This window comes from Anomaloglossus baeobatrachus, chromosome 7, assembly GCF_048569485.1.
Source record: "Anomaloglossus baeobatrachus isolate aAnoBae1 chromosome 7, aAnoBae1.hap1, whole genome shotgun sequence".
NCBI classification, from domain to species: Eukaryota; Metazoa; Chordata; class Amphibia; order Anura; family Aromobatidae; genus Anomaloglossus; species Anomaloglossus baeobatrachus.
This window is the reverse complement of record NC_134359.1, coordinates 304,171,104-304,184,039: the sequence shown is the minus strand read 5'-3', so window position 1 is coordinate 304,184,039 and position 12,936 is coordinate 304,171,104. Positions and strand designations below refer to the sequence as shown.

Below are 12,936 nucleotides of genomic sequence, written 5' to 3'. Positions count from 1 at the left end.
TCCTTGTGGTCTCCACTGCTCCCAGTACAGATCCTTGTGGTATTCACTGCTCGCAGTACAGATCCTTGTGGTCTTCACTGCTCCCAGTACAGATCCTTGTGGTATTCACTGCTCGCAGTGCAGATCTTTGTGGTCTCCACTGCATCCAATACAGATCCTTGTGGTCTTCACTGCTCACAGTACAGATCCTTGTGGTCTTCACTGCTCACAGTACAGATCCTTGTGGTCTTCACTGCTCACAGTACAGATCCTTGTGGTCTTCACTGCTCACAGTACAGATCTTTGTGGTCTCCACTGCACCCAATACAGATCCTTGTGGTCTCCACTGCTCCCAGTACAGATCCTTGTAGTCTTCACTGCTCACAGTACAGATCCTTGTGGTCTTCACTGCTCACAGTACATATCTTTGTGGTCTCCACTGCACCCAATACAGATCCTTGTGGTCTCCACTGCTCCCAGTACAGATCCTTGTGGTCTCCACTGCTCCCAGTACAGATCCTTGTGGTCTCCACTGCACCCAATACAGATCCTTGTGGTCTCCACTGCTCCCAGTACAGATTCTTGTGGTCTCCACTGCTCCCAGTACTGATCCTTGTGGTCTTCACTGCTCCCAGTACAGATCCTTGTGGTTTTCACTGCTCCCAGTACAGATCCTTGTAGTCTCCACTACTCCTAGTACAGATCCTTGTGGTCTTCACTGCTTGCAGTACAGATCCTTGTAGTCTTCACTACTCCTAGTACAGATCCCCGTGGTCTCCACTGCTCCCAGTACAGGTCCTTGTGATCTCCACTGCTCCCAGTACAGATCCTTGTGGTCTCCACTGCTCCCAGTACAGATCCTTGTGATCTCCACTGCTCCCAGTACAGATCCTTGTGGTGTGGTCTCCACTGCTCTCAGTACAGATCCTTGTGGTCTTCACTGTTCGTAGTAAAGATCCTTGTGATCCTCACTACTTCTAGTACAGATACTTGTAGTATCTACTGCTCCCAGTACAGATCCTTGTGATCTCCACTGCTCGCAGTACAGATCCTTGTGGTCTTCACTACTTCTAGTACAGATCCTTGTGGTCTCCACTGCTCGCAGTACAGATCCTTGTGGTCTTCACTACTTCTAGTACAGATCCTTGTGGTCTTCCTGCTCACAGTACAGATCCTTGTGGTCTCCACTGCTCCCAGTACAGATCCTTGTGGTCTTCCTGCTCACAGTGCAGATCCTTGTGGTCTCCACTGCTCCCAGTACAGATCCTTGTGGTATTCACTGCTCACAGTACAGATCCTTGTGGTCTTCCTGCTCACAGTACAGATCCTTGTGGTCTCCACTGCTCCCAGTACAGATCCTTCTGGTATTCACTGCTCACAGTACAGATCCTTGTGGTCTTCACTGCTCCCAGTACAGATCTTTGTGGTCTCCACTGCATCCAATACAGATCCTTGTGGTCTCCACTGCTCCCAGTACAGATCCTTGTGGTCTTCACTGCTCACAGTACAGATCCTTGTGGTCTTCACTGCTCACAGTACAGATCCTTGTGGTCTTCACTGCTCACAGTACAGATCCTTGTGGTCTTCACTGCTCACAGTACAGATCCTTGTGGTCTTCACTGCTCACAGTACAGATCCTTGTGGTCTTCACTGCTCACAGTACAGATCCTTGTGGTCTTCACTGCTCACAGTACAGATCCTTGTGGTCTTCACTGCTCCCAGTACAGATCCTTGTGGTCTTCCTGCTCCCAGTACAGATCCTTGTGGTCTCCACTGCTCCCAGTACAGATCCTTGTGGTATTCACTGCTCGCAGTACAGATCCTTGTGGTCTTCACTGCTCCCAGTACAGATCCTTGTGGTATTCACTGCTCGCAGTACAGATCTTTGTGGTCTCCACTGCATCCAATACAGATCCTTGTGGTCTTCACTGCTCACAGTACAGATCCTTGTGGTCTTCACTGCTCACAGTACAGATCCTTGTGGTCTTCACTGCTCACAGTACAGATCCTTGTGGTCTTCACTGCTCACAGTACAGATCTTTGTGGTCTCCACTGCACCCAATACAGATCCTTGTGGTCTCCACTGCTCCCAGTACAGATCCTTGTAGTCTTCACTGCTCACAGTACAGATCCTTGTGGTCTTCACTGCTCACAGTACATATCTTTGTGGTCTCCACTGCACCCAATACAGATCCTTGTGGTCTCCACTGCTCCCAGTACAGATCCTTGTGGTCTCCACTGCTCCCAGTACAGATCCTTGTGGTCTCCACTGCTCCCAGTACAGATCCTTGTGGTCTCCACTGCACCCAATACAGATCCTTGTGGTCTCCACTGCTCCCAGTACAGATTCTTGTGGTCTCCACTGCTCCCAGTACTGATCCTTGTGGTCTTCACTGCTCCCAGTACAGATCCTTGTGGTTTTCACTGCTCCCAGTACAGATCCTTGTAGTCTCCACTACTCCTAGTACAGATCCTTGTGGTCTTCACTGCTTGCAGTACAGATCCTTGTAGTCTTCACTACTCCTAGTACAGATCCCCGTGGTCTCCACTGCTCCCAGTACAGGTCCTTGTGATCTCCACTGCTCCCAGTACAGATCCTTGTGGTCTCCACTGCTCCCAGTACAGATCCTTGTGATCTCCACTGCTCCCAGTACAGATCCTTGTGGTGTGGTCTCCACTGCTCTCAGTACAGATCCTTGTGGTCTTCACTGTTCGTAGTAAAGATCCTTGTGATCCTCACTACTTCTAGTACAGATACTTGTAGTATCTACTGCTCCCAGTACAGATCCTTGTGATCTCCACTGCTCGCAGTACAGATCCTTGTGGTCTTCACTACTTCTAGTACAGATCCTTGTGGTCTCCACTGCTCGCAGTACAGATCCTTGTGGTCTTCACTACTTCTAGTACAGATCCTTGTGGTCTTCCTGCTCACAGTACAGATCCTTGTGGTCTCCACTGCTCCCAGTACAGATCCTTGTGGTCTTCCTGCTCACAGTGCAGATCCTTGTGGTCTCCACTGCTCCCAGTACAGATCCTTGTGGTATTCACTGCTCACAGTACAGATCCTTGTGGTCTTCCTGCTCACAGTACAGATCCTTGTGGTCTCCACTGCTCCCAGTACAGATCCTTCTGGTATTCACTGCTCACAGTACAGATCCTTGTGGTCTTCACTGCTCCCAGTACAGATCTTTGTGGTCTCCACTGCATCCAATACAGATCCTTGTGGTCTCCACTGCTCCCAGTACAGATCCTTGTGGTCTCCACTGCTCCCAGTACAGATCCTTGTGGTCTTCACTGCTCACAGTACAGATCCTTGTGGTCTTCACTGCTCACAGTACAGATCCTTGTGGTCTTCACTGCTCACAGTACAGATCCTTGTGGTCTTCACTGCTCACAGTACAGATCCTTGTGGTCTTCACTGCTCACAGTACAGATCCTTGTGGTCTTCACTGCTCACAGTACAGATCCTTGTGGTCTTCACTGCTCACAGTACAGATCCTTGTGGTCTTCACTGCTCCCAGTACAGATCCTTGTGGTCTTCACTGCTCCCAGTACAGATCCTTGTGGTCTTAACTACTCCTAGTACAGATCCTTGTGGTCTCCTGCTCACAGTACAGATCCTTGTGGTTTCCTGCTCACAGTACAGATCCTTGTGGTCTTAACTACTCCCAGTACAGATCCTTGTGGTCTCCACTGCTCCCAGTACAGATCCTTGTGGTCTCCTGCTCACAGTACAGATCCTTGTGGTTTCCTGCTCACAGTACAGATCCTTGTGGTCTTAACTACTCCCAGTACAGATCCTTGTGGTCTCCACTGCTCCCAGTACAGATCCTTGTGGTTTCCTGCTCCCAGTACAGATCCTTGTGGTATTCACTGCTCACAGTGGTTTTTATGTTCTTATTTTAACAAGGTAAATGTCGGGATATTTACGAGGTCGGCGAAGAGTGATTATGAATGGCTGAAAACGAGGCTGGAATCTGAGTTCTCTGTAAGACCTTGTTACATCTCCAATAATGGATACCGGGAATTCTCAAACAATGTGTCCTGGTGCAACGTCGGGATCCTGTATCACACACAGAATAGAGGACGGGTCAATCTCACCGATGTCACTGACGCTCTGTATGACGAGGAGATACAAGAACTGTCCAGGAGGCTGGGTAAGAGAAAGAGATGAGACCGGGGAAAGGACGGGTGATACAGGGATGAGGCCATAGAGGTGCTTCCGAGGTATCGGGTAAAGGGGAACACTTCTTAATAAGTATTTATTAGACTCATCCAACGGGAGAACTCCCACATCATTGACCGACCACTAAAAGATAAATGGTGACGGCCATATTGTGCATGTAGCCACTGGTCATTGGCTAAACATTCACCTGACTACACCAATCACTAATCTGATCCAGTCAATCCTCCATTGTCATCAGGCCATCAAGTCAGTTCTTGGACGTCACCATTGGAAAACTACAACTCCCAGCATGCATAGATTGCACATCATAATTCCGGTTATATGTCTGATGGGTATTGGCTTCCATGATGTCCAGTCCACAGTGTTACTCATGGCCGTCAGCGAGCGCCTCGTCCTCCACTTCTAAAGACTCCTGTCCGGGCAAAGCTCCATCACTTGTACCAAGTCAATTGCTGCACCCCTTATCGCCTTGGGACAACTTAGCCAAAGTTTCAAATTGTAACATCTGCTGATGTTTGCATTACAAATATGGAGCGAGCTTAAGAGCTAAGTCCCCTTCATACAGCACAGGTGGTGGCTGTGTTATACAGCTGGCGTCTGAGCTAACTCCGATCAGTGGTGTTTAAGAGGTGGAAATGATGGAAGGTGTCCATTACCAAGTTCATCAATTTCTACTCTGAAAATTGTGCGCCGAGGCTGGAGGCATTGTGGTAGTGTGGCGCCCTGTACAAGCCAGGGGCCACAGAGCACAACACCCTACACACCCCACACTCCCAGCAGGCACACCGAAGTCAGACAAAAACCCTTGTTGCCTTCCTCCAGGGGCTGATGATCACACCAGGGGGTGGGCCAGGCGGTTGGTCCCGCCCACCGAGGAGTTCACAGTCCTGGAGGCGGGAAAAGAGCTCAGTTTAGTTTGAGAGGAGTTGAGGAGTGGACAGAGTTAAGCTAGGGAAGTGAAAGTGGTAGGAGGAAAGTGGTAAAGGAGCAACTGACGGACGGCGTCTGGGTGTGTGGCCTGGGCGAGACAGCAAGGTTGGCAGATGGTGGTGACCGTCTGCAGGAGTGGCCTATCGGAGTTACCGTGAGGACCGTGGACGGACGGTGGCCCGGCGGTACCGGACCGGTACACGAAGAGAAGTCAGCACAATCTGGCAGGGGCTTGCGGACCCCGGCAAGGCTAGGAGTCGCCGTGAATTTGCCGAATCCGTTAGTGAAGGGGACCTCCTGGGTTTCCAAACAACTAAGTCCCGACAGAAGGCAACAGTCCAACCAGAATAGGGAAACACCGCCACCGCCAAGGCAACCGTTTCTCAGGGCCAGAGCCTGCGGGCAAGAAGGGGCTCCTCCAGCCCACATCCAAGCTGGGGAGCGGGTTACCGGTGGGGACCCATCGGAACCAACAACCGTACACAGGTGCAGGGAAAGGCAGTCACCATCAACCTGCTGGGAGTAACAACACCGCAGCCGTCTGTGGGACCTGTCCATCCAGCCGAGTGTTTTACCGAGAACTGTGTCTTCATCATTGGGCTGAGTGAGTACCACCGTGCCGTGCGGCACCGCGCTGCCCCCGCGACCCTGCACCTCACCAGGCCCCGTAACCCGCCTGCCATCCACCCCTACCCCATCACCGGTCAACCAACCCCCTACTCACGGAGGGAGGAATTAACAACAAAGCTGCTCCCTGTCATCGCTCCCGGGATCCCCGTCCAGAGCAGCGGTGGTGTCACCAAAATCACCACAACCGTGGGTGGCGTCACGGACAATAAATCCTCACCATGAATCCCCCTCTTTTCACTCATGGGCGAGGAGCGCCGCTCGAGTCCCCGGGATCCGGCCCACCGCTCGAGCCACCACCGAGCAGCGGCAGCCGCAGCAGCAGCCGGACCCGAGAAGGGGGAGCGCGGCGTCCCCTCCTCCACCCGCGACAGTAGCAGTAGGGGACCTTGTGAAGGCCACTGTGTCTGCCAAAAAAAGAGGTGATCAGTACATTTACAATACATTGCAATCAGAGATGAGCAGAACAGAAGGAATTCACATGTTTACGTGGATTTTCCTGGGAAATTCGATTAGTGCAATTAAGGTCATGAACTCACCACGTGTTGTGAACTTTGGAGAAAAACCTTCCCTGGTGCCATGACAGCTGTAAGTCCGGCACAGTGTGAGAGGTCCGAATATTAGAACGCAAGCAGTGGAGAATCAGAAGACGAGATCTGGACAGGTGGTGGTGAGGAGCGGAGGGGCCGGAGAGGTGAGCGGAGAGGACAGAGAGGTGAGCGGTGAGAAGCAGAGGGGCCGGAGGGGTGAGCGGTGAGGAACGTTGTAGCAGGTGAGGAGCGGAGGGGCCGGAGTGGTGAGTGGTGTGGAGCGTTGTAGCAGGAGAGGTGAGCGGTGAGGAGCGGAGGGGACAGAGAGGTGAGCGGAGAGGACGGAGAGACGAGCGGTGAGAAGCAGAGGGGCCGGAGGGGTGAGCGGTGAGGAACGTTGTAGCAGGTGAGGAGCGGAGGGGCCGGAGTGGTGAGTGGTGTGGAGCGTTGTAGCAGGAGAGGTGAGTGGTGAGGAGCGTTGTAGCAGGAGAGGTGAGCGGTGAGGAGCGGAGGGGACGGAGAGGTGAGCGGTGAGGAGCGTTGTAGCAGGAGAGGTGAGCGGTGAGGAGTAGAGGGACCAGAGAGGTGAGCGGTGAGGAGCAGAGGGACCAGAGAGGTGAGCGGTGAGGAGCAGAGGGACCAGAGAGGTGAGCGGTGAGGAGCAGAGGGACCAGAGAGGTGAGCGGTGAGGAGCAGAGGGACCAGAGAGGTGAGCGGTGAGGAGCGTTGTAGCAGGAGAGGTGAGCGATGAGGAGCGTTGTAGCAGGAGAGGTGAGCGGTGAGGAGCGTAGGGGCTGGAGAGGTGAGCGGTGAGGAGCGTAGGGGCTGGAGAGGTGAGCGGTGAGGAGCGTTGTAGCAGGAGAGGTGAGCGGTGAGGAGCGTTGTAGCAGGAGAGGTGAGCGGTGAGGAGCGTTGTAGCAGGAGAGGTGAGTGGTGAGGAGCGGAGGGGCCGGAGGGGTGAGCGGTGAGGAACAGAGGGGCTAGAGAGGTGAGCGGTGAGGAGCGGAGGGGCCGGAGGAGTGAGCGGTGAGGAGCGGAGGGGCCGGAGAGGTGAGCGGTGAGGAGCAGAGGGGCTGGAGAGGTGAGCGGTGAGGAGCGGAGGGGCTAGAGAGGTGAGCGGTGAGGAGCAGAGGGGCTGGAGAGGTGAGCGGTGAGGAGCGGAGGGGCCGGAGGAGTGAGCAATGAGAAGCAGAGGGGTCGGAGGAGTGAGCGGTGAGAAGCAGAGGGGCTGGAGAGGTGAGCGGTGAGGAGCGGAGGGGCCGGAGGAGTGAGCGGTGAGGAGCGGAGGGGCCGGAGGGGTGAGCGGTGAGGAGCGGAGGGGCCGGATGAGTGAGCGGTGAGGAGCGGAGGGGCCGGAGGAGTGAGCGGTGAGGAGCGGAGGGGCCGGAGAGGTGAGCGGTGAGGAGCAGAGGGGCTGGAGAGGTGAGCGGTGAGGAGCGGAGGGGCTAGAGAGGTGAGCGGTGAGGAGCAGAGGGGCTGGAGAGGTGAGCGGTGAGGAGCGGAGGGGCCGGAGAGGTGAGCGGTGAGGAGCAGAGGGGCTGGAGAGGTGAGCGGTGAGGAGCGGAGGGGCCGGAGAGGTGAGCGGTGAGGAGCAGAGGGGCTGGAGAGGTGAGCGGTGAGGAGCGGAGGGGCCGGAGGAGTGAGCAATGAGAAGCAGAGGGGCCGGAGGAGTGAGCGGTGAGAAGCAGAGGGGCCGGAGAGGTGAGCGGTGAGGAGCGGAGGGGCCAGAGGAGTGAGCGGTGGGGAACGTTGTAGCAGGAGAGGTGAGCGGTGAGGAGCGGAGGGGCCGGAGAGGTGAGCGGTGAGGAGCAGAGGGGCTGGAGAGGTGAGCGGTGAGGAGCGGAGGGGCCGGAGGAGTGAGCAATGAGAAGCAGAGGGGCCGGAGGAGTGAGCGGTGAGAAGCAGAGGGGCCGGAGGAGTGAGCGGTGAGAAGCAGAGGGGCCGGAGGAGTGAGCGGTGAGGAGCGGAGGGGCCGGAGGAGTGAGCAATGAGAAGCAGAGGGGCCGGAGGAGTGAGCGGTGAGAAGCAGAGGGGCCGGAGAGGTGAGCGGTGAGGAGCGGAGGGGCCGGAGGAGTGAGCGGTGGGGAACGTTGTAGCAGGAGAGGTGAGCGGTGAGGAGCGGAGGGGCCGGAGAGGTGAGCGGTGAGGAGCAGAGGGGCTGGAGAGGTGAGCGGTGAGGAGCGGAGGGGCCGGAGGAGTGAGCAATGAGAAGCAGAGGGGCCGGAGGAGTGAGCGGTGAGAAGCAGAGGGGCCGGAGGAGTGAGCGGTGAGGAGCGGAGGGGCTAGAGAGGTGAGCGGTGAGGAGCGGAGGGGCCGGAGGAGTGAGCGGTGAGAAGCAGAGGGGCCGGAGAGGTGAGCGGTGAGGAGCGGAGGGGCCGGAGGAGTGAGCGGTGAGGAGCGGAGGGGCCGGAGAGGTGAGCGGTGAGGAGCGGAGGGGCCGGAGGAGTGAGCGGTGAGGAGCAGAGGGACCAGAGAGGTGAGCAGTGAGGAATCTGGGAATCTGTCACCCCCAAACAGCGCAGAAGCCTGGAGCGGGCACTAAGGGACCCCACTGAGCAGGCACCAAATAATAAAGTTTAGAAGAAACGGCAAAAGCTGAGCAGACGAGCGCCGCTCTGGGGGTCCGAGATGGCACCACAGGTGATGGACCCAGGGGGGACCCATGGAAGTCTCATTATAGGACAGCATTTCTCCTGACGCTTCTTCTTCTCGTCTTTTTATTACTTTTATTATAATCTTGTAATTTTGTTCTAAAGAGAAAATATTATTTTCCCGAAATCCAGAAAAGAAGAACGTGATTGTGGTGATCGACGACCTGAAGGACAGCGGCGAGGAGCGGAGGAACCAGATCCTGGAGGGTCAGCCCAAACTCAGGGATCTGGCCGCGGAGGTGATCTTATTCTCCGGAGACGAAAAGAAAGAAGGGAAAGAAGGAAAAGAAGGATCCTGCGATAAATGATGGGTAAGACACAGCGAGGCCTGAGAGGAGGAAGCGCACAGATCACTCGCTCCTCCCCGCTGTCACAGATCACACGCTCCTCCCCGCTGTCACAGATCACACACGCTCCTCCCCGCTGTCACAGATCACACGCTCCTCCCCGCTGTCACAGATCACACACGCTCCTCCCCGCTGTCACAGATCACACGCTCCTCCCCGCTGTCACAGATCACACACGCTCCTCCCCGCTGTCACAGATCACACGCTCCTCCCCGCTGTCACAGATCACATGCTCCTCCCCGCTGTCACAGATCACTCGCTCCTCCCCGCTGTCACAGATCACACGCTCCTCCCCGCTGTCACAGATCACACACGCTCCTCCCCGCTGTCACAGATCACACACGCTCCTCCCCGCTGTCACAGATCACACGCTCCTCCCCGCTGTCACAGATCACACACGCTCCTCCCCGCTGTCACAGATCACACAAGCTCCTCCCCGCTGTCACAGATCACACATGCTCCTCCCCGCTGTCACAGATCACACGCTCCTCCCCGCTGTCACAGATCACACGATCCTCCCCGCTGTCACAGATCACTCGCTCCTCCCCGCTGTCACAGATCACACGCTCCTCCCCGCTGTCACAGATCACACGCTCCTCCCCGCTGTCACAGATCACACACACTCCTCCCCGCTGTCACAGATCACACGCTCCTCCCCGCTGTCACAGATCACACACGCTCCTCCCCGCTGTCACAGATCACACGCTCCTCCCCGCTGTCACAGATCACACACGCTCCTCCCCGCTGTCACAGATCACACGCTCCTCCCCGCTGTCACAGATCACACACGCTCCTCCCCGCTATCACAGATCACACACGCTCCTCCCCGCTGTCACAGATCACACGCTCCTCCCCGCTGTCACAGATCACACACGCTCCTCCCCGCTGTCACAGATCACACACGCTCCTCCCCGCTGTCACAGATCACACGCTCCTCCCCGCTGTCACAGATCACACGCTCCTCCCCGCTGTCACAGATCACACATGCTCCTCCCCGCTGTCACAGATCACACGCTCCTCCCCACTGTCACAGATCACACACGCTCCTCCCCGCTGTCACAGATCACACGCTCCTCTCCGCTGTCACAGATCACACGCTCCTCCCCGCTGTCACAGATCACACACGCTCCTCCCCGCTGTCACAGATCACACGCTCCTCCCCGCTGTCACAGATCACACACGCTCCTCCCCGCTGTCACAGATCACACGCTCCTCCTCGCTGTCACAGATCACACACGCTCCTCCCCGCTGTCACAGATCACACGCTCCTCTCCGCTGTCACAGATCACACGCTCCTCCCCGCTGTCACAGATCACACGCTCCTCTCCGTTGTCACAGATCACACGCTCCTCTCCGCTGTCACAGATCACACACGCTCCTCCCCGCTGTCACAGATCACATGCTCCTCTCCGCTGTCACAGATCACACGCTCCTCCCCGCTGTCACAGATCACACGCTCCTCCCCGCTGTCACAGATCACACGCTCCTCCCCGCTGTCACAGATCACACACGCTCCTCCCCGCTGTCACAGATCACACACGCTCCTCCCCGCTGTCACAGATCACACACGCTCCTCCCCGCTGTCACAGATCACACACTCCTCCCCGCTGTCACAGATCACACACGCTCCTCCCCGCTGTCACACATCACACGCTCCTAACCGCTGTCACAGATCACACGCTCCTCCCCGCTGTCACAGATCACACACGCTCCTCCCCGCTGTCACGGATCACACACGCTCCTCCCCACTGTCACAGATCACACACGCTCCTCCCCGCTGTCACACATCACACACGCTCCTCCCCGCTGTCACAGATCACACGCTCCTCCCCGCTGTCACAGATCACACACGCTCCTCCCCGCTGTCACAGATCACACACGCTCCTCCCCGCTGTCACAGCTCACACGCTCCTCCCCGCTGTCACAGATCACACGCTCCTCCCCGCTGTCACACATCACACACGCTCCTCCCCGCTGTCACAGATCACACGCTCTTCCCCGCTGTCACACATCACACACGCTCCTCCCCGCTGTTACAGATCACACGCTCCTCTCCGCTGTCACAGATCACACGCTCCTCCCCGCTGTCACAGATCACACGCTCCTCCCCGCTGTCACAGATCACACACGCTCCTCCCCGCTGTCACAGATCACACGCTCCTCCCCGCTGTCACAGATCACACGCTCCTCCCCGCTGTCACAGATCACTCGCTCCTCCCCGCTGTCACAGATCACACACGCTCCTCCCCGCTGTCACAGATCACACGCTCCTCCCCGCTGTCACAGATCACACGCTCCTCCCCGCTGTCACAGATCACACAAGCTCCTCCCCGCTGTCACAGATCACACACGCTCCTCCCCGCTGTCACAGATCACACACGCTCCTCCCCGCTGTCACAGATCACACGCTCCTCCCCGCTGTCACAGATCACACGCTCCTCCCCGCTGTCACACATCACACACGCTCCTCCCCGCTGTCACAGATCACACGCTCCTCCCCGCTGTCAGAGATCACACACGATCCTCCCCGCTGTCACAGATCACACGCTCCTCCCCGCTGTCACAGATCACACACTCCTCCCCGCTGTCACAGATCACACGCTCCTCCCCGCTGTCACAGATCACACGCTCCTCCCCGCTGTCACACATCACACACGCTCCTCCCCGCTGTCACAGATCACACGCTCCTCCCCGCTGTCACAGATCACACACGCTCCTCCCCACTGTCACATATCACACACGCTCCTCCCCGCTGTCACAGATCACTCGCTCCTCCCCGCTGTCACAGATCACACGCTCCTCCCCGCTGTCACAGATCACACACGCTCCTCCCCGCTGTCACACATCACACTTGCTCCTCCCCGCTGTCACAGATCACACACGCTCCTCCCCGCTGTCACAGATCACTCGCTCCTCCCCGCTGTCACAGATCACTCTCTCCTCCCCGCTGTCACACATCACACTTGCTCCTCCCCGCTGTCACAGATCACTCGCTCCTCCCCGCTGTCACAGATCACTCGCTCCTCCCTGCTGTCACAGATCACACTCGCTCCTCCCCGCTGTCACAGATCACACGCTCCTCCCCGCTGTCACAGATCACACACGCTCCTCCCCGCTGTCACAGATCACACACGCTCCTCCCCGCTGTCACACATCACACTTGCCCCTCCCCGCTGTCACAGATCACACACGCTCCTCCCCGCTGTCACAGATCACACACGCTCCTCCCCGCTGTCACAGATCACACACGCTCCTCCCCGCTGTCACAGATCACACGCTCCTCCCCGCTGTCACAGACCACACACGCTCCTCCCCGCTGTCACAGATCACACACGCTCCTCCCCGCTGTCACAGATCACACACGCTCCTCCCCGCTGTCACAGATCACACGCTCCTCCCCGCTGTCACACATCACACACGCTCCTCCCCGCTGTTACAGATCACACGCTCCTCCCCGCTGTCACTGATCACACACGCTCCTCCCCGCTGTCACAGATCACTCGCTCCTCCCCGCTGTCACAGATCACACGCTCCTCCCCGCTGTCACACATCACACACGCTCCTCCCCGCTGTTACAGATCACACGCTCCTCCCCGCTGTCACAGATCACACACGCTCCTCCCCGCTGTCACACATCACACACGCTCCTCCCCGCTGTTACAGATCACACGCTCCTCCCCGCTGTC

At 57.1% G+C, this 12,936-nt stretch overlaps 1 protein-coding gene across 3 annotated transcripts in view; it reads left to right on the top strand.

Moving 5' to 3' along the window:
• Positions 1-12,936, top strand: part of LOC142245709 (uncharacterized) — an 86,804-nt gene that overhangs the window by 16,020 nt on the left and 57,848 nt on the right. For 2 of the 3 annotated variants that reach the window (XM_075318650.1, XM_075318648.1), the window contains 2 exons: positions 3,890-4,136; positions 9,036-9,214. The exons of the other annotated variant lie outside the window; for it this stretch is intronic. In XM_075318650.1, the coding sequence (XP_075174765.1) occupies positions 3,890-4,136; positions 9,036-9,211 (423 nt within the window). In that variant the 3' untranslated portion in view covers positions 9,212-9,214. The remainder of the gene's footprint in view (positions 1-3,889; positions 4,137-9,035; positions 9,215-12,936) is intronic. 3 annotated transcript variants of the gene reach the window in all.